The sequence below is a fragment of the Saccopteryx leptura genome, chromosome 2, assembly GCF_036850995.1.
Source record: "Saccopteryx leptura isolate mSacLep1 chromosome 2, mSacLep1_pri_phased_curated, whole genome shotgun sequence".
NCBI lineage: Eukaryota > Metazoa > Chordata > Mammalia > Chiroptera > Emballonuridae > Saccopteryx > Saccopteryx leptura.
The window spans coordinates 160,163,752-160,190,256 of record NC_089504.1 but is presented as its reverse complement, the minus strand read 5'-3'; the positions used below and the strand labels follow the sequence as shown (position 1 = coordinate 160,190,256).

General features: G+C 38.5%; 1 protein-coding gene across 6 annotated transcripts in view; it reads left to right on the top strand.

Moving 5' to 3' along the window:
- Positions 1–25,428, top strand: part of MTMR6 (myotubularin related protein 6) — a 48,896-nt gene extending 23,468 nt beyond the window's left edge. For 4 of the 6 annotated variants that reach the window (XM_066369158.1, XM_066369157.1, XM_066369160.1 and 1 more), the window contains exons 7-14: positions 1,534–1,666; positions 11,033–11,142; positions 11,536–11,661; positions 14,211–14,260; positions 15,037–15,237; positions 17,170–17,301; positions 17,384–17,510; positions 20,448–25,428. In XM_066369158.1, the coding sequence (XP_066225255.1) occupies positions 1,534–1,666; positions 11,033–11,142; positions 11,536–11,661; positions 14,211–14,260; positions 15,037–15,237; positions 17,170–17,301; positions 17,384–17,510; positions 20,448–20,708 (1,140 nt within the window). In that variant the 3' untranslated portion in view covers positions 20,709–25,428. Of the gene's footprint in view, positions 1–1,533; positions 1,667–11,032; positions 11,143–11,535; positions 11,662–14,210; positions 14,261–15,036; positions 15,242–17,169; positions 17,302–17,383; positions 17,511–20,447 lie in introns of those variants that run through there. The other 2 variants (XM_066369159.1, XM_066369162.1) reach the window with 2 other exon arrangements.
- Positions 25,429–26,505: the final 1,077 nt, after the last annotated feature.

The window sequence follows — 26,505 nt, the reverse complement described above, 5'->3', positions numbered from 1 at the left end:
AGTAATTTAAATCCACAATGGTAATAGCTAACATTACTTTTAATTTTTATTATAGCATCGCATGCAGAGCTGGTGGGCTACACAAAAGAACGTTGGCAGAATTATAGAGAGGATTTCTTCAAAAATCTGGAATGATGAGAAAATAAAAGAAAGCGATGAGAAAAAGCGAGTGAGCCATTTAGATCACAATTGTAGGCAGCTCTGTTGAAAGGAATGGTACCTGTTTTAGAAGTAATTCTCATCATTATGCAGTCTTACAAAAAAAATAATAGAGAAAACATGAAAAGATTAATTTGGAGTATTAAATTTAGGAGTATTAAAAATTAGAAACCAATACTTCAGTAATCTTTTATTAAAGATTTCCTTAGAAGTCAAGAGCATTATCTCTTGTAAGATAAATTTTATTTTACTTGGATAATCTGGGTGGAATAATTGGTTAGAACTATATTTAGGTGATGTTAGATATAAAAGATGATTGTAATACAAGACTTTCTGAATATATGGTCTCAGGACAGTTTGTTTCTCAGGACCTAATATGTCTTATTTGTATAACTGACTTCTACAGAGAAAATATATCTTCTTTGTTTTGTTTTATTCCTTAAATTTAAATTCAAGTAGTGATAATATGGAAAAAATTTAAATATCTAACCCTTAACCTTAGTAATCATAGGTGCTGAATAACCAACCAGTGAGTCAGTAAATATAGTTTAACTGTATTTGTTAGCAACCTGGGCTCCAATTCACTGAATGAACAGCTACTCTTTCTTCCTCAAATTTGGGTTCTATTTTATCCTAGTTCATAAGAATATTTAGTAAATTGTAATAATATGCTCTATGAAATCCTAGTCTGAAAAAATTAAACATGACAAATTTTAAGTGAACTTCTGATAGTTTGATTTAAAAATCAACGTTCATGGGTTTACAGGTAGTATGTTTTGTCCCTTACCAACTGGTTTATTTTTGGCCCAATTCTTGGAGCTGTATCAAGCTAGAGGATTATATGCCATGTTATATACTGTGTTGGCCTCCAGCAGTCTCTAATGTGGAGGACCTCAAATAATCTCACAGATATTTCAGATCTGAATTTAAGAGTTCCTGTACCTTTCTGAATGATCAAGTGCTCTAGGCTGTTTTGAGGTAAATCTCATAGGTTTATTGTCAAAAATAAAAATCCATCTCTGCTCATCTTTGAGTAATTTAGGATTTAGATAGGAGCTCTTTCTGGTTTTAGATTTTGAAATATTACACACATACGGAAAATTAACTAAAATACTTTAGTTTCATGAATTATTTGTGAGGAACTTCTTATCTGACCTTTCCATTATATAGCAATCATGTTTCTTTAGAGTATCCTTCTTTGCTATTATTAACATATGAGACTTTTAATTGTTAAAAAATAGTTAGCATATTTAGTTGTTATGAGTTCCTTTAAACTGTCGACTAGCTAAAATGTAATTTATTTAGTGTTTTCATAATATTTTGGTAAGTTACAAGATAAATTTGTCTCTAAATATCTAAAATTTAAATTTTTAGCTGAATGCAATGGCCAACAGAGCAGCCGGAAAAGGTTATGAAAATGAAGATAACTATTCTAATATTAGATTTCAGTTTGTTGGAATTGAGAATATTCATGTCATGCGGTCCAGCCTTCAGAAGTTACTGGAAGGTATGATTATTGCTTACCTTCTAGTCAGCTTTGTTCCATAGAAATATAATGCTAGTCAAACATTTTAAGATTTTAAATTATATAATTTGAAATTTTCTAGTAGTCACATTTTTAAAAATAAAAAGAAACAGTTGAAATTAACTTTAATAATATACTTAACCTAATATATTGAAAACATTGTTAAACATGTAATCAGTATAAATATTTATAATGATATATAACTTTTTTGCCTTAGTCTTAGAGATTTTATACTTATAGTGCACCTCAGTTTGGACTACCTAGATGTTAGGTGTTCAGTAGCCATATTTGGGTAGTGGCTACTGTGTTAGTACTATTCTAATTGCTTTACAAGAAATTGCTGTTAGATATTCTTGATAAGTCAGTACAGTTAAGACTAATTTATGATAATGTTCAATTTAAATACACTGCTCACAAAAATTAGGAGATATTTTATCACCTCATATTCATTTTGAAGTATTCTCTAATTTTTGTGAGCAGTATATTAAAGTATCTTTCTAGTCATGGTATGAAATTGTAAAAATTAAAATACTAGGCAACTTTTTTTAAATTCATTTTAATTTATTGTGTTTACATAGATTCTAGTGTTGCCCTGAATGCAATCCCCCTCCCCTGTATTCCTCAACCGCTCCGTTGTCCCCTCCCCATAACGCCCTCCCCCCTTCCCTTCAGCTTTATCCCATCCTGTCATCCTCTTTCTCTCTGTTCTCTTTTCCTCTGGTCCCTTTGATCTCTCCTCTGTCTCAATTCTTTTCCTCAGTTCACATTGTTCATTGGATTCCTCAACTGAGTGAGGTCATATGTTTTTTTTTTCTGCATGGCTTATTTCACTTAACATAATAGTTTCCATGTCCATCCATGTTGTCGCAAAAGGTAAGATTTCCTTATTTTCATGGCCCCATAGTATTCCATTGTGTATATATACCACAGCTTTTTAATCCATTTGTCCACTGATGGACACTTGGGCTGTTTCTAGATCTTCTCTATTGTGAATAATGCTGCCATAAACATAGGGGTGCATTTCTCCTTTTGAAACAGTGCTATGGTTTTGGGGGGGTAAATTCCTAAAACTGGGATAGCTGGGTCAAAAGGCAGTTCAATTTTTAATATTTTGAGGAATCTCCATACTGTTTTTCACAGTGGCTGCACGAGTCTGCATTCCCACCAGCAGTGCAGGAGGGTCCCCTTTTCTCCGTATCCTCGCCAGCACTTATTCTGTGTTTTTTTTTTTGTTTTTTTGTTTTTTGTATTTTTCTGAAGCTGGAAACGGGGAGAGAAAGTCAGACAGACTCCCGCATGTGCCCGACCGGGATCCACCCGGCACGCCCACCAGGGGCGATGCTCTGCCTACCAGGGGGCGATGCTCTGCCCCTCCAGGGCGTCGCTCTGCCGCTACCAGAGCCACTCTAGCGCCTGGGGCAGAGGCCAAGGAGCCATCCCCAGCGCCCGGGCCATCTTTGCTCCAGTGGAGCCTTGGCTGCGGGAGGGGAAGAGAGAGACAGAGAGGAAGGAGGGGGGGGTGGAGAAGCAAATGGGCGCCTCTCCTATGTGCCCTGGCAGGGAATTGAACCCGGGTCCCCCGCATGCCAGGCCAACGCTCTACCGCTGAGCCAACTGGCCAGGGCCTTCTGTGTTGTTTTGTTGATGAGAACCATTCTGACTGGTGTGAGGTGATATCTCATTATGGTTTCAATTTGCATTTCTCTAATGATTACTTATGTTGAGCATTTTTTCATATGCCTATTGGCCATCTGTATGTATGTCCTCTTTGGAGAAGTGTCTATTCATTTCTTTTGCCCTTTTTTTTTTTTTTTCTTTTTTTGTATTTTTCTGAAGCTAGAAACGGGGAGAGACAGTCAGACAGACTCCTGCATGCGCCCGACCGGGATCCACCCGGCACACCCACCGGGGGCGATGCTCTGCCCCTCCGGGGCATTGCTCTGCCATGACCAGAGCCACTCTAGCGCCTGGGGCAGAGGCCAAGGAGCCATCCCCAGTGCCCGGGCCATCTTTGCTCCAATGGAGCCTTGGCTGCGGGAGGGGAAGAGAGAGACAGAGAGGAAGGAGAGGGGGAGGGGTGGAGAAGCAAATGGGCGCTTCTCCTGTGTGCCCTGGCCAGGAATCGAACCCGGGACTTCTGCACGCCAGGCCGACGCTCTACCACTGAGCCAACCGGCCAGGGCCTTTTGCCCATTTTTTGATTGGATTGTTTATCTTCCTGGTGTTGAGTTTTACAAGTTCTTTATAAATTTTGGTTATTAACCCCTTATCAGACGTATTGTTGAATATGTTCTCCCATTGTGTGTTTTTTTTTATTCTGTTCTTACTGTTTTTAGCTGTGCAAAAGCTTTTTAGTTTGATATAGTCCCATTTGTTTATCCCGTCTTTTATTTCACTTGCCTGTGGAGATAAATCGGCAAATATATTGCTGCGAGAGATGTCAGAGAGCTTACTGCCTATGTTTTCTTCTAAGATGCTTATGGTTTCATGGCTTACATTTATGTCTTTTATCCATTTTGAGTTTATTTTTGTGAATGGTGTAAGTTGGTGGTCTAGTTTCATTTTATTGCAGGTAGCTGTCCAATTTTCCCAACTCCATTTGTTGAAGAGGCTGTCTTTTCTCCATTGTATGCTCTTACCTCCTTTGTCAAATATCAGTTGTCCATAAGGTGTGGGTTTATTTCTGGGTTCTCTGTTCTGTTCCATTGATCTGTATGCCTGTTCTTAGGCCAGTACCAGACTGTTTTGAGTACAATGGCCTTGTAGTATAACTTGATATCAGGAACTGTGATACCTCCCACTTTATTCTTCCTTTCCAGGATTGCTGAGGCTATTCGTGTTCTTTTTTGGTTCCATGTAAATTTTTAGAATATGTGTTCTCTATCTTTGAAGTATGTCATTGGTATTTTAATTGATATTGCATTGAATTTATAAATTGCTTTGGGTAATACAGACATTTTAATGATGTTTATTCTTCCTAACCATGAGCATGGTACATGCTTCCATTTGTTTGTAATTTCCTTGATTTCTTTTATCAATGTTTTATAATTTTTTGGGTACAAGTCTTTAATCTCCTAGGTTAAATTTACTCCTAGGTACTTTATTTTTTTGGTTGCAATAGTGAAGGGGATTATTTCCTTAATTTCTCTTTCTGGCAGTTCATTGTTGGTGTATAAAAATTCCACTGATTTCTGACTATTAATTTTATATCCTGCCACCTTCCTGAATTCATTTATAAGGTCCAGTAGTTTTTTGACTGAGACCTTTTTTTTTTACAAAGACAGAGAGAGAGTCAGAGCTAGAGATAGACAGATAGGAACAGAGAGAGATGAGAAGCATCAATCATCAGTTTTGCGTTGCAACACCTTAGTTCATTGATTGCTTTCTCATATGTGCCTTGACCGTGGACCCTCAGCAGACTGAGTAACCCCTTGCTCGAGCCAGTGACCTTGAGTGCAAGCTGGTGAGGTTTTTTTTGCTCAAGCCAGATGAGCCCGTGTTCAAACTGGCAACTTCAGTCTTGAACCTGGGTCGTCCGCTCCCCATTCCGACGCTCTATCCACTGCGCCACCACCTGGTCAGGTTTGACTGAGACTTTAGGGTTTTCTATATACAATATCATATCATCGACAAATAATGCTCGTTTTAGTTCTTCTTTTTCAATTTCTATGCCTTTTACTTCTTCTTCTTGTCTGATTGCTGTGGCTAGGAGTTCCAGAACTATGTTGAATAAGTGGTGAAAGGGGGCACTCCTGCCTTATTCCTGATGTTAAGGGAATTGCTTTTAATTTTTACTCATTGAGTATGATGTTGGCTGTGGGTTTGTCATAGATGTCTTTTATCATGTTGAGGTATTGGGTTGGGGAATAAGTTCGTAGTGTTTTTACCAAAGACTTTTATTTAAACAAAAAACAATAATTATATCAATAAGTTAATCAATTATAAATTCGCCGTTGCTGTTTACAACCTCTTCCCACCTCTCAACCAATTTGTTGATGCTCTTCTGCCAAAAATCGCCTGGTCTGGTGTCAAAGAAGTTGTTGAGCCAGTTTTTAAGGACCTCTTTGTTATGGAAGGTAACGCCCTTCATATGGTTTGACAGGGAGCGGAAAAGATGGTAATCGGTCAGTGCAAGGTCCGGAGAATACGGCAGATGCTGAAGGACCTCCCATTCGAGCTCTTGGAGTGCGGCTTTGACGACTTGTGCAACATGGGGCCTGGCGTTGTCGTGAAGGAGTATGGTTTGACCATGTCTATCAGGTCTTTTCAGTCAAATAGCCTCATTCACGCGGTGTAGCTGGGCAATGTAGAGCTCCTTGTTGACTGTGGCATTCTTTTCGAGCATTTCCCAGTTCTTCATCGAATTCAGAAGGCCTTCCGCTGCGGCACGTGTCATCGACGTCAAAGTCGCCATTTTTGAACTTTGCAAACCATTTCCGTGCTGTAGACTTGCCTATGACACCTTCCCCATACACGTCGCAAATGTCCCGGGCTGCTTCGTCAGCTTTTTGACCTCGATGAAAAGCAAAGAAGAGCAGGTGTCGAAAATGTTGATTTTTGCCTCCTGGGTATTCCATTTCTAAGCCTCAAAACTAATAAAAAATTAAATAAGTCAAAAATACAATTAACATAGTTTTGTAGAGCAGAAAGAGTTTTATCGAATGAATACTTACCCTTTGCCAAACAGCAAACAAATCGTAAAATAAAATATAAAAACGCTACGAACTTATTCCCCAACCCAATATGTTCCCTGTATTCCCACTTTGCTGAGAGTTTTGATCGTGAATGGGTGCTGGATTTTATCAAATGCTTTTCTGCATCTATTGAAATTATCATATGGTAATTTCATATGAAGAAATTACCATATGATAATTCCATATGAAGAATTCTCCTTTTTGTTTATGTGATGAATCACATTGTTTGATATGCGAATACTGTACCAGCCTTGCCTTCCCAGAATAAATCCCACTTGATCATGGTGTATGATTTTTTTCACATATTGCTGTATCCGGTTGGCTAATATTTTGTTGAGGATTTTAGCATCTAGATTCATCAGGAATATTGGCCTATAATTTTCTTTCTTTGTCTTGTCTTTGCCTGGTTTTGGAATCAGAATTATACTCACCTCATAAAAGGAGCTTGGAAGTCTTCCTTCCTCTGAATTTTTTGAAATAGCTTGAGAAGAATAGGAGTTAGTTCTTGTTTGAATATTTGGTAGAATTCACTTATGAAGCAATCTGGCCCAAGACTTTTCTTTGTTGGGAGTTTTTTGATAACTGTTTTGATCTCATTTGGTTTTATTGGTCTGTTTAGGTTTTCTGATTCTTCCAGATTGATTTTTAAAATATTATATGTTTCAAGGAATTTGTCCATTTCATCTAGGTTGTCTTATTTTTTGGTGTACAGTTCTTCATAGTATTTTCTTACAATATTTTGTATTTCTGTTGTGTCAGTTGTTATTTCTCCCCTCTCATTTCTAATTTTATTTATTTGAGTCCTCTCTCTTTTTTTCTTGGTCAGTCTGGTTAAAGGTTCATCGATCTTGTTTACCTTTTCAAAGAACCAGCTCCTGGTTTCATTGATTCTGTGTATTGTTTCTTTAGCCTCTATGTCATTTATTTCCACTCTGATCTTTATTATTTCCTTTCTTCTACTAGCTCTGGGCTTTACTTGCTGTTCTTTTTCTAGATCTTTTAGATGCAGGGTTAAGTTGTTTATTTGAGCTTGTTCTAGCTTCTTAAAGTATGCCTGTAGTGCTATGAACTTCCCTCTCAGCACTGCTTTTGCTGTGTCCCATAAATTTTGAGTTGTTGCATGCTCATTATCATTCGTTTCTAAGAATTTTTTTATTTCTTCTTTGATCTCATTGTTAATCCATTCGTTATTTAACAACCTGCTATTTAGTTTCCAAGTGTCTGAGTATTTTTAATTTTTTTGTTGTGGTTGATTTCTAGTTTCATGTCATTGTGATCAGAGAAAATGCTTGATATGGTTTCAGTCTTCTTAAATTTGTTGAGACCACTTTTGTGCCCTATCATGTGGTCTGTCCTAGGAATGTACCATGAACAGTTGAAAAGAATGTATATTCTGCTTTAGGGTGAAAGGTTCTGAAGTTATCTATTAAATCGAGTTGATCTAGTGTGTCTTTAAGTCTGCTGTTTCTTTGTTAATTTTCTTTCTTGAGGATCTATCTAGTGATGTTAGTGGGGTATTGAAATCCCCTATTATTATAATATTTCTGTTGATCTCGCCCCTCATATCCATCTAAGTCTGCTTTATATATTTAGGTGCTCCTATATTAGGTGCGTAGATATTTATAATGGTATATCTTCCTGTTCAATTGCTCCCTTTATTATTATGTAGTGCTCTTCTTTATCTCTTACTAAAGTCCATTTTGTCTGATATAAGTATTGCTACCCCAGTTTTTTTTTTCATTTCCATTTGCTTGAAATATTTTTTTCCATCCTTTTACCTTAAGTCTATGTGTATCTTATGTTTTAAGGTATGTCTCTTGTAGACAGCATATGTATGGGTCCTGTTTTCTGTATAAGTACTGTGTGCTAACCGATTGCGCCACTGGAGCTCCAGGTCCTGTTTTCTTATCCATGCATCTACCTATGTCTTTTCATTGGATCATTTAATCCATTTACATTTAAGGTTATTGATATGTAGTGGTTTCTTGCCATTTTATTCTTTAAAGCTGTATTCCTCTTTTGCTATATTCTTTTCCCCCTTTGATAGGGAAACAGGCCCTTTAATATTTTACAACAGACCCTTTAATATTTCTTGTAGCATTGGTTTAGTTGTAATGAATTCCTTGAGTTTTTTTTGTTTGTTTGGGGAGCTTTTTATTTCTCCTTCAATTTTAAACGATAGCCTTGCTGGATATAGTAGTCTGGTTGTAGGCTCTTGTTCTGCATTATTTGAATATTTCTTGCCATTCCCTTCTGGCCTCAAGTGTTTTTGTTGAGAAGTCGCATGTCATCCTTATGGGGGCTCCTTTGTAGGTGATAGCCTTTTTTCTCTAGCAGCTTTGAATATTTTCTCTTTATCACTTAGCTTTGGTTTTTTAATTATGATGTGTGTTGGTGTAGATTTCTTTCCATTTCTCTTTAATGGAATTCTCTGTTCTTCTTGAACTTGTGTTAATTTTTCTTGCATCAATTTAGGGAAGTTTTTAGCTATAATTTGATTGAACAAAGTCTCTATTCCTTGTTCTTTCTCTTCTTTTTCAGGAACCCCTATGTTGCGGATTGTATTTCTCTTCATGTTGTCACAGAGCTCTCTTAGAGTTTCCTCAGATATTTTGAGTCTCTTTTCTTTTTGCTGGTCTGCTTCCGTGCCTTCATTTATCTTGTCCTCTATCTTGATGATTTGATCCTCAGCTTCATCCATCCTGCTCTTAATTCCTTACATTGTGTTCTTTATTTCTGATATTGTATTTGTCATTTCTGACTTATTCTTTTTTATTTCAATGTCCTTTTTTATGCTTGCTATCTCTTTAGTTATTCGTTATGATCATCTATTGTTCTAAGATCTTTGAACATCTTAATCATTATTTTTAAATCTGCATCTGGTAATTTGGTTATATCTGACTCATTCAAGTTCTTTTCTGGAGATTTCTCTTGATTCAATTGGGTTGCATTTCTCTGCCTTCCCATTTTGTCTGTGTATAAGGAGGGTGTGGCCACTGTAGTCCAATGGGTGTGGCCTCTGTGGTCCCTAGGTGTGGTCTGTCTGCAGCCCCACCACCTTCTCTGCGGCTTCCTCAGGCGTTAGGGTATGGGCATTGCCGGTGCTGGCCGGCAGCTGCTGTTGCTGTGGTTTCCACCTCTCCTCCACTAGAGGGGCTGTGTCACATGCCTTGGTCTACAAGAATTGGCCTTCGCCCTGCCAATGCAGGTGGGGTTGCATGCATCGCCCTGTGCGGCAAACCTCCTCACTGAGAGCAGGAGTGAGCACCTTTGCTCAGCGAAGAGTCTCTGCCTATTCCAGTGCTTTCACTCTGCCCCCACGGGCGGAACTGTGCTTGCGAGTCAGGCTGGGCAGGGCTGCATGCCTGCGCTCAGCTACAGGTCTGCGCCTGTTCCCGGGCTTTTGCCCTGCCCCCATGGGCAGAGTTGTGCTCACAGGTCTGGCTGCAAGCCCCTACTCTGTGGGCTGTGGGGCGCTGTGTGTCGGCGCTCAGCTGTGAGTCTCTGCTGATCCCAGTCTGGCACTTTTCCCTTGTGATGTGGATTGCAGGTGGCCCGCATCTAGCTAGACTGCTTTCGTGTGCCACTTCCACCCCTGCTGGGCGAGACTGAGCTCGTTCCTGACCTCAGTCCCTGCCCCGCCGCTGCCTGCCCTCCCTCCGCCTGCCCTCCCTCCAGCTAGCCCTCTGCAGTGTGGTTGGGGGCACTGCACCTCAGATCCTAGCGCTCAATACTGTATTCTCTTTCTAAATGACTCTGCTCTGAGTTCCGCAGAAGAGCTTGTTTGGCTGGTGTCCTCCTTCCCTTTGCTGGTATTGCTGGTTTCAGGGGAAATATTCACTTCCGATTTGGGGAGTGACTCAGCCCAGGGGTTAGGGTGGCTGTCCCTCAAAGTGTTTCTCCCTGTGCCTCCTAGATTACGCTCTCTTCCCGCTGCTCTGGTTCTCTCCTCTCTCCCCGTCCCCCTGAGCTCCTGTGGGTGGTTGTGAGAGAGGTTTTCTGCGCTGACCCTTTAAGAAGAATCCTGGGTCTGAGAAATCTGTCTCTTTCTCACAAACAGTATCCTGACTTGTTTCGCAGGTAAGTACTGTCTATCTGCTTCTAGGCTCTGGGGCTGCAGGCTGGGGCTTTGTTCATGGGTCTCAGGGCCCTCCCTTCTCTGCTAAACTTACTTCCTGCTACGTGAGTCTCTCGGGGCTGCTGTTGGCTCCTGGGAGTCTCTGCATTTTCGTTTTTCCTAGCAGTCTCTGTGTGGTTTCTTCTGTGTTCCTTGGTTAGTCCAAAGTTGTTTTTTCCAGATGATGGTCTTAAAATTGAGTTGTAATCCACTTTGGTTCTGGGAGGTGGAAGTTGGATGTTTGCCTACTCCATTGCCATCTTTGCCGCCTCCAATACCAGACAATTTTTAATTAAACATTGTGCTGCAAATTTTAAAAAAAAAAGAGGAGCATTTTTTTAAGCAATAGAAATGATGAGCAACGTGCAACAGAAAATTTGTCATTGAGCTTCTAATTGCATCTTTTCATTTATACAGAGTCTTGCCTATTTAATTTGTCCTCTTCTCCTCTTCCCCAACCTACTCACCTGGAGATACAGTGACTAGAAATGGAGTCTCTAGTCATTCTAACTGGAATGTTGTCTCTTCCTTCTGTAGTTAATGGAACCAAGGGGCTTTCTGTCAGTGACTTCTACTCTGGTTTGGAGAGCTCGGGCTGGCTGCGTCACATCAAAGCTGTCTTGGATGCAGCCATCTTCTTAGCCAAGGTAACTCTTCATCGCTTGTGTTTGGTTTGGGGTGTGTAATGGGAAGGAATGGAATTTTTTATTTTGAGTGCTGGCATCTTTTCTAGTCAGGTCATTTTCATTGTTTCACCTCTAATGAGGTTCACTTTGAGCTTTAAAAATATGAGGCAGCATCTCGTGTAAGGACTTAAAAATTTTTTAACTGCTTTGATATAGCATTTCTGTCTTTGTTTTTGTTTGTTTGCTTTGTGTTTTATCTTGGTATTTTTCTTTTTTGAAATTGTTATGCCAGCATTATTGTAGTCCTATCTCTTCTTTATAATGTAATACTTAATGGTTTTTAAGTAAGTAGAATTTATTGATTCAGTTAATATGTATTCTGCTAGAATCTAAGTATATGATCTTTCTTTTCAGGCAATAATGGTTGAAAATGCAAGTGTGTTGGTTCATTGTTCTGATGGCTGGGACAGGACTTCCCAGGTTTGTTCCCTTGGCTCTCTTTTATTGGATTCCTACTACAGGACAGTCAAAGGATTCATGGTAAGGAGTTACCTGGCTAAGCCTGTGGTTATCCCAGAGGAGTGATTTTGTTCCCCCAGGAGACATTGGGTAATGTTAGGAGACAGTTTTAATGTTACAGTTAACAGAAAGGCTGCAACCAACATGTAGCTGGTAGAGAGCCCCAGGATGCTACTACATATCCTAGATTGCACAGTACAGCCCTACAGCAAAGAATTATCTGGTCCAAAATGTCGGTAGTGCTGATATTGAGAAACCTTGAGTTAGACTGATTTTCATTTACGTCACCTCTCTGACAAAAAGTTCTAGATTTAAAATTATTTTGTCCAAAAATGTAACAATAGAAATAGTATTTTGCCCTCATATTTATCTTCTGACTGTAAATAATATAGCAGAAACAACGTATAAGTAAGAGTACTTAAAAATTATATTTTAAAATAAGATTTTTGTTTTAAACTCCTACTTTTGTTAGTTATAATTACGTGTTAGGTAGAATATTTTAAGTTTTTAGTTGAAAATAGTTAATGCTCTGGCTTCTGTTTTGTTTGTTTTTTAATGTATGATCACATTAACTCATCTTTTCAAAATTTATATCTCAACTCATGGCAAGTAAATGAAGAGATGAGAAAGTTTTCAATAGTTTAGAATTATTAAATACAGTGTCATCAGAAGCAACGAAACGTTTAACATCACTTGGTCCCTTTTAGCACCATTATTTTGTGCACTAACATTGAATCTGGGGTAGGACAGATGAAAGTGCTATTAATAAAATAATGTTCAGCTTACTTCAAGATAAGAAATATTTTCCTTGGCCATCGTAAGCTTTAATTATTTGTTGGACATCCAAATGGATGTAATGGTTGACCAGGGACAGTATGAGAGCTTCCTAGGCAAAAGGAACAGGGAGAGCTAAAGCATAGATCCTTTAGGTGGCTATAGGTAATGTGTAGTGAATGGGATTCAGGGTGGATATTGGGTGGCGGCCTTGGGTGCAGAACAATATAGTGGGATGAGGGCCTGAGGAAGAGAAAACTAGAGTTTAGGTATTAAACCCTGACCCTGACCCTAACCAACAGATGAAAGTGCTATTACTAAAATAATGTTCAGCTTACTTCAAGATAAGACATATTTCCATTAGAGGGAGCCATTAGAGGCCTTTAAGCAGGAGAAATATTACCTTGTTGAAAAAAAATGATGTATCATCTTGAAGGAAGAAAGGAGTGGGAACAGAGACTAGGAGACCAGTGTAGAAACTGTTGTGATAATTCAAGAGAGGAAAAAAAAGGTCAGAACTACAGCAGTACCACACGAATGGAGGATGATGTGATGGGCCAACTTTCAAGGATGTTAAGACAGTGCAATCAGTTAGAGTTGTTTATGGATTGGATATGGAGTATGAGAGAGGAATCCTCTTCTAGGATGATTTCCAGGCTAAGGCCTCTGTTGTCAGGATGGATGGTACTGGTCTGCTCTTCACTGAAGTAAGTGGAAGAAAGAATAAGTTTAGTGAGAGAGATTTTAAGTTTTAGATGTTGGTATGTAGAAGAGTGGCAGAGAGCTCGTAGTAAAATCTGAGGCTACAGCCTGAAGGTCGTGTGCCTGAGGTCACACAGGTATGAAAGTGGTGACACTAGGACCTGAATGACAGAAAACAGATACAGTCTATTCAAGAGATTAGATACTAACATTTGAATTTGAATATAAACTTTTTAGTGGTCTATCATTGTATTATTATAAGTAATGTACAAGTAAGCAAAAAGGTTTAAAAATAACCCCAGCCTACCACCCACAATTAACCACTGTTAACATTTTTTTTTTTTTTGGTATTTTTCTGAAGCTGGAAACGGGGAGAGACAGTCAGACAGAGTCCCGCATGCGCCCGACCGGGATCCACCCGGCATGCCCACCAGGGGCGATGCTCTGCCCACCAGGGGGCGATGCTCTGCCCCTCCGGGGCGTCGCTCTGCCGCGACCAGAGCCACTCTTGCACCTGGGGCAGAGGCCAAGGAGTCATCCCCAGCGCCCGGGCCATCTTTGCTTCAATGGAGCCTTGGCTGCGGGAGGGGAAGAGAGAGACAGAGAGGAAGGAGGGGGTGGGGGTGGAGAAGCAAATGGGCGCTTCTCCTATGTGCCCTGGCCGGGAATCGAACCCGGGTCCCCCGCACTCCAGGCCGACGCTCTACTGCTGAGCCAACCGGCCAGGGCACCACTGTTAACATTTTGATTTACATTTTCCTAGGCTTTTTTTTAGGCAACTATCACTATATTATATATACAAAAACGTAAATCCAGTAGTGCATTATAACATATACTTTTCAGTTAAAATGTAACAAATACACGGGAAATAATTTAATTGATAAAACTCTGTTTCTTTTTATGTATCTATCATCTTCATTGTTTGTTAAACTAACTTCTAATCCAGGTTCTTGCTGTCTTTTTCCTAGAATCTTAAAAAATAATTTTGTTTTGTTTGCAATGTATAATGCTGTTTTTGAGATAATAGGATTTAACCCATTCTAAACAAAAAAATTGAAAGTAGTTATAAATGGATTTTACTTTTTCTCATTAAGGTTTTAATAGAAAAGGATTGGATCTCCTTTGGACACAAATTTTCAGAGAGGTGAGTCACAATTACACGTTTATATATTTTGTAAAATTAGAAAAAATAGTGCCAAATGTTTCTGTTTTTCATGAACTTGCATGTCCAGTGGGAGGTGAGAGTGTGATTCAGTTTTTCTTATGAGGACTGATTTAATATTTTTGTCCTCTCTTTCAAATCTCTTACTTTGTTAACTTACATGGCAATTTATTACCTTCCTGTTTGTCTAGAGCAGGAGTAGTCAACATTTTTATACCTGCCGCCCACTTTTATATCTGTTAGTAGTAAAATTTATCCACCCACCAGTTCCACAGTAATGGTGATTTATAAAGTAGGGAAGTAACTTTACTTTATAAAGTTTATAAAGCAGAGTTACAGCAAGTTAAAGCAATAGTAATAATTACTTACCAAGGACTTTATGTCAGATTTTTGCTAAGTTTGGCAAAATAAATCTTTATAAAACAATTTACTATAGTTAAATCTATCTTTTTATTTATACTTTGGTTGCTCCGCTACTGCCTACCATGAAAGCTGGAACACCCACTAGTGGGCGGTAGGGGCCAGATTGACTACCACTGTGATAGATTGTAGTATATACAAGGTAATAGACCCTTAAAACTGTAGTTGAAAAACTCGTAGGTATAAATGGTTTCAGTAGAAACATTACAGTTATTTTATGCCAATGGCACAATGTTTTAGGAACTTTTTTTTATGTATGCTTAAATTTAACAGCACCTGAACAATTGATTTTTTTCAGAGGCATTTTTAAAAGCTTGTACTTTTCTGGGGGGGGTTAGGTGTGGCCATTTGGATGGTGACCCAAAGGAAGTCTCACCGGTGTTTACTCAGTTCTTGGAATGTGTGTGGCATTTGACTGAACAGTTTCCACAAGCCTTTGAATTCAATGAAGCATTTCTTCTTCAGATCCATGAACATATTCATTCATGCCAATTTGGAAACTTCCTTGGAAATTGTCAGAAGGAAAGAGAAGAACTCAAGTAAGACGGTTTGATTAAATGGGCTCTTTTTTCCTCCTTAGCTGAGGCCTAACATAAATTATAGTTGAACTTTATCTTGACAGTATAAAATAGAAATGACTTTTTTTTTTAAAGATTGTATATTTCTGAAACCAAATCTATGCTCTGAATATCGCTCACACCCTCAGGTTAATGGTAGAAATATGTTTTAAAAATGTGTTTTGAAGTGTACCATGTATACAGAAAATCACATATATCATAAGTGTATAGTGCTCAATAAATCTTAAACTCATCTGCCTATGTAACCAGCACTCAGAATAAGAAATACTACCAACATCTTAGGAACATCCCTAATGCTCCTTTTTATTCTGAATCTTAAAATCTCTACGTTATTTCATTTCTTAGAAAGTATTGGTTACTAAGTCTTAAAATGTGGTATAAGATTTAAAAATTGTCATGCAATTTAAGATAAAATGCGTCTTATAGCTCTTCTCACATCTGAACAGGTAGTTCTTTGGGAGAAATAGGTCAGCCTATGTTTACTCCAGTGTGTCTGTCCCTGATTGGAACTCACACTTGTTCTTCCCTAACCAGTCTTTGGGATTAGGGGCTTCTAGCTGAATTTTGGTGCAGGGATCTATCTCATAGCATTAGCCCAGATCTCCTTGTACCAAAATTTAGCCAGAAGCTATATATATATAATATATATCTATGTTAGGTTGAGCTTCTAAGTTTAGATTTCTTACAGTAGCCAATGAAGAGCAGTTATAGATTTTTGAACATTCAGGTGACATATTAGAGAGGTTAAAATCTGGTGGTAGTTTGAAGACAGCCACATACTGTCACAGATTTGAAGGCAGAACTGAGAGCATGTGGAGAATTCTAAGAATGTGTGTGTGAAGGGAATAACAAGTGAAATAGAGTATGGTAGAGATGAACAAATAAAGAACGTTAGGACTTTAGCTCTGTGCTCTAGTATCTCTCAGTAGTTTTTTTATAATTAGGAGGGGTGAATTGAAGTACAGAGCTGTGTTAGGAAAAACTATTCTCAGTGCCAAAATTCTTATAAATAAAAAGATGGTAACAAACACTTTTCCTAGGAGCCTTTCATTAGGAGCACATCTATTTCTCTTAGAAACAGCTTCTCCACCTCTTCCTCTGTATCCCTATCCATTTTGTATTTATTTGGTATATATACTATCCAAAACCATTCTAACCATTATCCATCTACATCACCTACTTACTGTTGGATTGGCAAGTATAATTGGCATTTTTAAACTCTTGAATAACATCCTGATTAGTTCTAAGTCCCTTTTTCTGTACCTGTTCACACTTAAATTTGTCCCTGCCCTGTAATACATGCTATTACAGCCAGATATGTGGCTAGGAGAATAAGGCCAAACAGAAATATAGCACATTAGTATCTTATTCTATATACAATTGAGCCTGTACAGTTGAAAATCTGCATATAATTTAAATCCTCCACAGCCATGGATTCTAGAGTACTGTTTCAGTCGTGGTTGGGTGAGTCTGTGGATGTGAAACCCAGGGACATGAAGGACCAATTCAGTATTTATTGAACAAAATCCATGTGTAAGTGGACCTGTGCAGTTCACACCTGTGTCAGTCAAGGGTCAGCTGTGTGTGTGTGGGGGGGGGGGGGGATTTGAAATAGGAGTAATAGAGACCAAGATTGTGAAATTGTGAGTTAAGAGAGGAATCTCTTAAAAGTGTATGGTTTGAGAGAAAATGGTATACCTGTGTTGTGTTCAGTAGACATGGTTTTATACAATATAAATGAAAAAGGAGAAGGAGAATACAAAGACAAGGGGACATTAGACTTGAATAGAAGGAAAAACTAAAATTTAAATCTACTTGGGCTACAATGGCCTGATTTATAAAACAGTATTGGTATCTGTGGGAAAGCTTTTTATGTCCCTCTCATTATGTAAGGTTGAAAGAGAAGACTTACTCCCTGTGGCCATTTCTTCTGGATGACCAAAAGAAGTACTTAAATCCTCTCTACAGTTGCAAATCTCAGACATTTGCTGTTTTGGAGCCATGTACAGTATCTTTCAATTTTAAGTAAGTTAGCATCTTTGAATATTTATATGGTTTTTCTCAAACACATTTATTTATTGAAACTTTTCTTTTTTTGATCATAAAGATTTTGGAGAAACATGTACCACCAATTTGATCGAACATTGCATCCCAGGGAGTCGTTGTGTAACATAATTATGAATATGAATGAGCAAAATAAACAGTTAGAGAAAGACCTTAAAGACTTAGAATCTGTAAGTATTCTGAATTATCTAATGTGTAATATGTTTGGAATATTAAATTAGTTGATTTTCTTACTTGTGTTCTTAGTGTAAATTAGTGTATGGAGAAACCTCCTAAGTACACATGGTTTCTTCAAAGTCTGATCTCTACTGTGAATAGGTTAGTTTGAGTCACTTTTCCTGAATATTGAAATATATTGGAATATATAGAAAAGTAGAGATATAAAATAATAATATGGGGTATGCACTACCTAGCTTTGTGAGATTATAGCATTGGATCATATTTGCTTCAGATCTTCATGTTTTTGTGCTGAGAAATGAAACGTTATGTTTGAAGACCCTTATACTTTTCCTCAGGCTTCCCCCACCTATTTTCACTTCATTTGGTGTTAATTATTCCTGTGAACATTTGCATACTTCTACTATATACGTTTGTATCCATAAAAATTTATAATACTGTTTTGTGTGATTTAAGTACTATTTTTATTACAGATTGAAAAATTGAGTATTTTTGTATACTATATAAAGGGCAATGAGCAACATGAATGCCCACATACCCTTCATTCAGCTAAGAAACTGCATATTTTAAAAATACGTAGTGATTGGCATACTGTCGTGCTTCATTTTGCTTAACATTGTTTTGAAATTTATCCAGGTTGATATGATACATTTATTTTAGTAATAACTACTGTATAATATTGTCCTGTATAAGTAGATCACAGTCTCCCCATTCAGTTGCTGAACATTTAAATTGTATGTTCAGCATACAATTAGTTTTGGATGTCCATGATATCAAGTGGTTCATATGGTTGTTGGACATTTGGTTTCTCTTCTCTGTGAGTGACCTATTTAAATCTCTGCTCATTTTTCTGTTGGAATAGCTACCTTAAAATTTTTTTTTTAATTTACTGATTTTAGAGGGGTGGGGGAGACTTCATTTGTTCCACTTACTTCTGCATTTATTCGTTGCTCTTTTTGTGTGCCCTGATGGGGGATTGAACCCACAACCTTGGTGTATCAGGATGACTCTAACCAACCGAACTACCCAGCCAGGGCCATATCTGCTTTTTTCTTATTGATTTGTAAGAATTCTTTATATATTAGGCTGACTTTTTACTCACACACACACACACACACACACACGACTTTGTCTAGTCTATTGTCCTTTCCATTTTATTTATGGTATATTTTATATAGATGCTTTGAATTTCAATGTAGTCAAGTTGATCAATTTTTTTATGCTTTTTTATGTACCTTGTTTAAGAAATATTTTATTGTTTTGCCATCATATATAACCAAAAAGAATTAGTAAGTACATATTTTAAAAATCCTAGACAGTTGTACCTTTGTCTGCCTCTGAGGCAGGAGTGTTCCTTAGTCATCCAAGTAGTGACTGCTTGAATAAACTTAAGAGGATGTGTAAAAAGAGACAGATACAAGAGATATAGCTAATTCAAAAAGTTTTGTCTGCAGTTCAGTCCAAGGATTTGAGAATGTGACACTGCCAAAATTACTTTTTGAATCTTCTATTCAGTTTTTTTTTTAAATTCTTTTGTGTTTCTAAAGCCTGTTGTATTCACCTAACAAACTATTATGGGAAAACCGTGATAGAAAGCTTTTTAGGCAATAAAATCTTTAGCTAAGTAAGTGTATATTGCAGTGGTTCTCAAAGTGTGAAGATTTCCAAGTGCACGCTATGGTATTCCAGAGAAATATGTGCCTGTTGGGACCAAAAAACCAACAGGTTTTTGGAGTTTAGATTTTGGGGGACAGAGGTGTGGGAAATTGGCTGTAAGCTGACAGTCTGCCCAACCCCCTACCTCACTTGCCTGATTAGGTTGCAAAAGGCTGTTAAGCTGTGATGCTGGTCTACACTACCCCCATGTTCCCCAGAAAGACTGGAGGCAAGTTTCTTCTATCCTTTGGTGTAAAGTTAAGATGATATGTATGGTGGGGGTTTTGGATTGATGATTAAACATAAGGAATTGTCTCTTGAAGCCTTTTGGATTTCTATAAAAGAAGAATATGTGGCAATATCTATAAAAGCTTTGAACATTTTATTACAATTTTCAACATCCTATTTATGTGAATTAGGATTTTCTACCCTCAGTACAATTAAGAGTAAAAAGAAGGAATTCTTGAATGTATTGACGAGGAAATGAGAGTTTGCCTTTCAAATATATGCCAAACATAGAAGAAATCGCTAGGACACATCAGGCTCATGTTTCTCATAAACACAAGAATGAAAAAACTTAACACATTCACGCCGGGACCTGCCGAATTTACTAAATCTTACTAAGAATGTATCTATATATATAAAAAGATAACTTTTTTGTCGTTTTTTTTTTTAAATTTTTAACCCCTTTTTTATGAATTCTAAAAAGCATAGCTCAAAAAATGTAACATAAAAACATTTTTTAATGTCAGAATAAATTTAATTTTGTTGTATTTATTTCACTTAATTCCCATAAAAGCACGCTTGGACTTTATTTTTTTCTTTAATATTTGACTTAATTATTATAACATTTCTCAGAAATTTGTATATAGTGCGCCTACAATTTGTAGGATTTTAAATGCGCCTCGACTTCAAAAAGTTTGAGAACCATTGGCATATTGTTTTATTAGTTAGTTGTGATCTCAGGGTAAGTGTCTCATTTATATTTCTTAAGTTATAAAATGTTTTCATAATTTTAGGTAATGTATACTTTTTTTAAATATGAAGACCCAGTGAAGTCAAGTGTAAAACCTTAACATTTTACATTGCAAAAGTAGTAAACAGAATTCTCAACCATGTCTTATCTGCACTAGAGTTTACTAATTTTTTGAGTTTTAATTTTGTATTGTACCTAAAGGGAGCATTTACAGAAAGTTGGTTTCTTCTTTCATCTATGTTTTTGAATGTGTACTATATGCAATTAGTAATTTTTTTCAAATTTGTATTTATTCTAGAAAATAAATAATTGCAAAAATGAGCAAATAGATGGATTTCTCACCAAGGAATTGTTACATTCAGTTCATCCTGAGTCACCTCCCCTCAAAACCTCCCTACATTTTAAGGAGCAAACTCTGCTAACTGTGAATGATACTCTTCGAACTATAGAGGGCAGCAACCCTGAAGATAATCGTTACAGTGAATACACCGAGGAATTTTCCAAATCTGAACCTGCTGTGGTCAACTTAGAGTATGATGTAGCAAGAATGACTTGTTAAACTCATAGAGTACTTTCTGGACTGACTGTAGTGTAAGAAATGGTTTATTGTGAGGATGATCTGTGTGCCTGACCAAAAGGAATTTGTCTAATAATCTTAGAGTTTAACAGTAGGTTAATAATTGAAGGAAGGGGAATAACTGCCTTTGTGAGAGAAATAAAACAATGTAACTGCATTTGTAGCAAGGAATGACTTTCAGTTCTTTAAGAAACAGGTGATATTGGCAGATTTATTCAAAACACAATTTGCATTGTATACTAGCAAATTGACATTTCTGTATGATTTATATGTTAATTGCAGCCAAACATGAGTAGCCTTACTTAATATAATTTAATTGCTAGTAAACAGAACTTGACAAGACAGTCCCTTAATAATTGACATGGCATGTTCTTTCGATTATGCAACCATGTTACTATATTTACATATTTTACCTATTTAATGATGTTTAATGTTAAAGTGCCATGAAAAATATTTTTAAGAAAGCCTTAAAATCTCAGTTTATTCTTTACTCTTAGATTATAGCATAGAGCAGGATTTTTCTTGGGTTTTCCTTTTGTCAGCTTTGTTTTATCTGTGAAGATTGCACTCTCGTTGGTGCAGGCCATGCATGCTGTAGTACTCTTGTATAAACAGTTGGAGAGTTACATTGTTACTTTCCTGTTTAGCTGGTCTCTCTTCCATAGTCAGAATTAATGAAACTGCAGTTTTTATTTCACTTACAACTTGCTTAGTACTACATTTGCTGACTTACTATTTACAACATAGGTTACTGATTTTTTAAATATGTATTGAGCATATTTGACTCTCTTTTGTGTATGGGTTACTGCATTCTATTGATTCTTATTTTGTGGTTGGCTTTATTCCTTTGATAACTGAAATTTGAAAATTTAAAGTTTTAAAACTCTTAAAACAAATATATATACATATATATATATATATACATATATATATATATATATGTATATATATATTTGTTTTTTGTTTTTTTAACTGTTTTATCCCTCAGTGAGTTTTACTACTCTTCCTAGAATATTTTACTTTCAGGTTGCCCAAATATTTTTGGGTAAAAACAAAAGGGAAGTATAGATAGTTATATTTTGTTTGGTTATATGAATCTTAAAGCAGTCATCTCTATATAGAGTATTGTTTTCTGTTAATATATAAAAATGAAGGATAGCCTAATACAAAGTTAATTTTAACAAAATAACTTAAAAGCTAGGAAGAGTTTTGTGCTGCTATGTTATGTTAACTTGTACATATCTTTAAATTACAAGGAAAAAAAAGGACTTGTAGTTAATGGACTGCTGGGCTGGGGCAATCTACATTCACACAGGACCTGGATGCCTAAGGTCAGGACTGCCTGAGCCAGCTGGGTTGAAAATTGAAAATTTAAGAAACATAGGTGGAGGATTCCAAGATGGCAACAGAGTAGGCAGAACTTCCAACTGCCACCTCCCAGGACCAAATGGGATTACAACTTAATTTAAGAACAATCATCTTGAAAAAACAACTTTGTACTAAACGAAGAGGAGTCTATAACTACAAGGATCACAGAAGAAGCCACACCAATACCGGTAGGAAGGGCAGAGATGCAGAAAGGGCTGCCCCACTCCCAGGAATGAGTGGTGGCAAAGGGTCCAATGGGACTCTCACTGCGGGGAGGGTCGCCCTGAGAGAGGAGGGTCCTAAGCCCCAGGCCAGCGCTCCAGCCTAGAGCCCCAGAGCCTAGAGGAGGCGCCCACACAGTATTTGACAGTAAAAAGAGCATTTGATGTAAAGTCACACAAGTTCATAGACAGGTTTCTCTCTATGAGAGAGAGATGGAACTCTCGGAGATTTAGGCTCCATCTTAAAGGACCAGTGCAAAAAATCTTATTCACAGCCACTTACCTGGGGCTCCAGTTGGGGGGGGGGGGGCTGAGAGGATTAGAGTTGCATGAGGAGAGGGTGAAGTTGGTGGCCCAGGAAGAGACACTGTGGGGGATGGCCTTCAGAACCCCTGTGCTTAGTTCCCAATACTGCAGTTGCCATCTTTCTTGGGTGAAGCAGTCCTCTCTGTGTGGCATCATCCTGGGGTAAAGCAATTGCCTCACCTATGGAGACTGGGTCTTACTGAGAAGTAAGCCGGGAAGCAGGGGGTGTGTTAGTGACTCAGTTTGCTGGAGTTAAGGCCGGAAAATTTCCCCACACATTCCTGAGAATATGACTGGTACTTCTGCCTCATAGGATGCTCAGTAGAAACTTCAGATTGTGGGAAGACCATATCTCTGGGTCTCAGAGGCCACATCCACTGGACTTCTGGGACCCACACCCTGCTGAGGTCTGTGAAAGAAGCCTGGATAGACTGAACCTGGGGATGAGGGGTGGGAGCCATACCCACCACCCTTCCTAATCCCTGAATTGCCTTAAGCTCTTGACTCTACCAGAGGTTTTTTTCAGTGGCTGAGCACAACAAGCAGCCAGTGGACCAGCAGACAGAGGGCACAGGAGGTGGAGCTCAGGGAACCTTGGCCTTTTGCGGACCTTTCCCTAGGCCCAGTGTGGGTAACAGCCAGTGTAGGTGTGCAGGTTGGTATTTTCATGTGCACCTGGGCCCAGCAAAGGCAGCCACAAACTCTGGATTGCTTGTAGCTCCAAGAAGGTTGCTGAGGGGTCAGTCACAGGCCATGTCCCTGTTGGTCTGCGCTGGGTTCCCAACAGGGAGGCCCAGGGGTGGCACATCCAGTGGCCATCTGCAGAGAGCATCAGTTCAGGACCTAACGACCCTTGCTGGCATCGTGTCCTAAGGGAGGGCTCATCTGACACCGGGTCCAACTGAGGCAAGTTCCTCTCTCTGATCAGCACCGGCACAGCAGCTCCTGCACATTGGACAGGGTGGAGCTTCATGTCAGCCAGCCTGGGTGCTGGTTTCCTGCCCTGCTGGGCTAGATTCCATAGGGGGAAGGGAGAGAGGCTTGGAGCACAGACATTTAAAATGTGGATCTCCACAAGCCTATTTTATTGGTCTGGTCGAAGGGCTTAGCCACTTTCTGGGGGACACAGTCAGTCTCAGGGGAGACCTCTCTCAGTCTTCCTGAGATGAGGGGCTCACCAGCTGGAAGAACTTCTGCAGAGGGCACTATCAGTCCCACCCAATCTGAACCTACTGCTCATCTCGTTGGGAAGAAATGGAATTGGAGTATCCAGCGGTGTCTGAGGGATTAGGTTCTGGAGAGGGGCCACTTTTCCCATACTGAAATCCTGAAGTAGGGGTTTCCACTAAAGTTGTATTTCCAACTTCAGCAGTCCTAACCTATCAAGCTTGCAACCTGTAGAGGGGTTGGTGGGGTGAGGACAGTCTGAGCTCACACTACAACCTTTCTACAGAAGACTCTGTGGGAAGACCACATAGCTGCAGAAGAATGTGGAGGAGCTGAAAAGTAGAGGCAAATGTGGAGCTTAGGGCTTTTATGGAGCTGCTGTCATCTCTAAGCAGGAGGAAGCTGATCCTTATACACAGGTGGGCCCCTTCTACACTACCCAGGCACAGAAAACGTAGACACAAACAGCAAATAGAATAGTAGCTCTGGACAGGCAGCGCACGGCAGGTTATAAACAACAGCTGACGCCAACCCAAGAAGACCCAGAACCAACACAACCAGCAGTGGGTGGCAGATAGCACCAATGCTAGATTCAGCTAGCTACCCAAGCAGCCAGCCCAAGGGAGGAGTCCAGCAGACATCAGCCACTGTGCAGAATAAATACGCCCCACAGGACAGACATTGCACAGTGTCTAGTACACATGATCAAGGTTGACCCTTAGAGTCAGCCAACCTGAAGGTATAACTGCACCCATAAAAGGACCAATTGTATTTAATACAACAAGAGGGTAAATACTAACCTCAAGAAGCACTCCTAAAGCAAGGATCTTGGGTGACCTGATGTCAGTACCACTGAGTTCATTTTCCTCATAAAGACACCACAACAAATTTCAAAGTTAGCACTACCTAATACACAGACAAAATGAGCAATGAAATATGACCCAGAGGAGTAAACAAGAGAAATCCGCAGAAAAAGAGCTAAATGAAAAGGAAGTAAACTACTAGACACCGAGTTTAAAATAATGATTTTTAGGATGCTCAAGGACCTTAGAGCAACAATAAATGAGAACCTAAAGAGATAGCAAGCATGAAAAAGAACAAATCATAAATAAGAACCATTCAGAAATAACAAGTACAATATCAGAAATGAAGACTGCACTTGAAGAAATCAACAGCAGGTTGGATGAAGTAGAGCATCAGATCAGCAATTTAGAGGACAAGATAAACATACGCATAGAAGCAGAGCAGCAAAAGGAAAAGAGGCTCAAAAAATCTGAGGAAACTCTTAAGAGAATTCTGCGACAACATGAAGAGAAGCAACATTTTCATCATAGCGGTTCCTGAAGGAGAAGAGAACGAACAAGGGATAAAGAACCTTTTTGAAGAAATCATAGCTGAAAATTTCCCTAAATTGATGAAGGAAAAAGTCACACAAGTTCAGGAATCACAGAGAATCCCATTAAAGAGGAACCCAAGGAGGCCTATACCAAGACACATCATAATTAAAGTGCCAAAGTTAAGAGAAAGAGTACTAAAAGATGCAAGAGAAAAGAGTTAATTACCTACAGAGGAACCCCCATAAGGATGACATCTGACTTCTCAACAGAAACACGTGAAGCTGAAGGGATTGGCAAGAAATATTCAGTGATGCAAAACAAGAGCCTACAACCAAGACTACTTTATCCAGCAAGGCTATCATTTAAAATTGAAAGAGAAATAAAAAGCCTCCCAGACAAAGAAAGTCAAGGAATTTATTAAAACCAAACCAGTACTGCAAGAAATGGAACACTACACAAACACGAAAAAGAAAGAAATCTTACCTTTTGTGATGTCATGGATGGACCTGGAGATTATTATGTTAAGTGAAATAAGCCAGGCAGAGAAAGACAAATATGATTTCACTTATATGTGGAATCTAATGAACATGGTGAACTGAGGAACGAAATATAGAGGTGGGATCACAGTTACCAGAGGGACAGTTGTCAGAAGGAAGGGGGATGAGATTAGAGAAGGTAAAGGTATTAGTGAAATTATATGTATTTATACATAACAGAGATACAGATAACAGGACAGCCAATCTCAGAGGGGAGGGGGTACGGAGTCAGAGGAAGGGAGTCTTGACTAAATAAAGATGAAAGGAATTCTCCTTCACCCCTGGTAAATTCTCTTTATTTGGTAGGATAGCAGGGCAGGTTGGTAATATCAGGATAGCCTTTTTTTCTTTCCTTTTTTTTTTTTTTTTGCCTTATGTTTTAGAGTACCTATTTAGAGTCGTTTTAGGTTCACAGCAAAATTGAGAGGACAGTCTAGAGATTTTCCATGTACCCCTGCACCCACACATTCATAGCTTTCTCTATTATTAACATCCCCCATCAGAGTGGTATGGTTTAAAACTGATGAGCATACATTGATACATCGTAATAACCCAAAATCCATAATTTACTTTAGAGTTCTCTTTGGGTATATATTCTGTGGGTTTAAATGTACAAATGACCTTTAATAATATATAGAGTATTTTCACTTACATAAAAATCCTCTGTGCTCTGCCTATTCATTCCTCCTCCTCCTCTTTGTCCCTAGTGTCCACTGAGTTTTTTTACTGTCTCCATAGTTTAACCATTTCCAGGATGTTATATAGTTGGAGCCATACAGTATGTAGCCTTTAAAATTAGCTTCTTTCACTTGAAAATATGCAATTAAGATTCCTTCATGTTTCT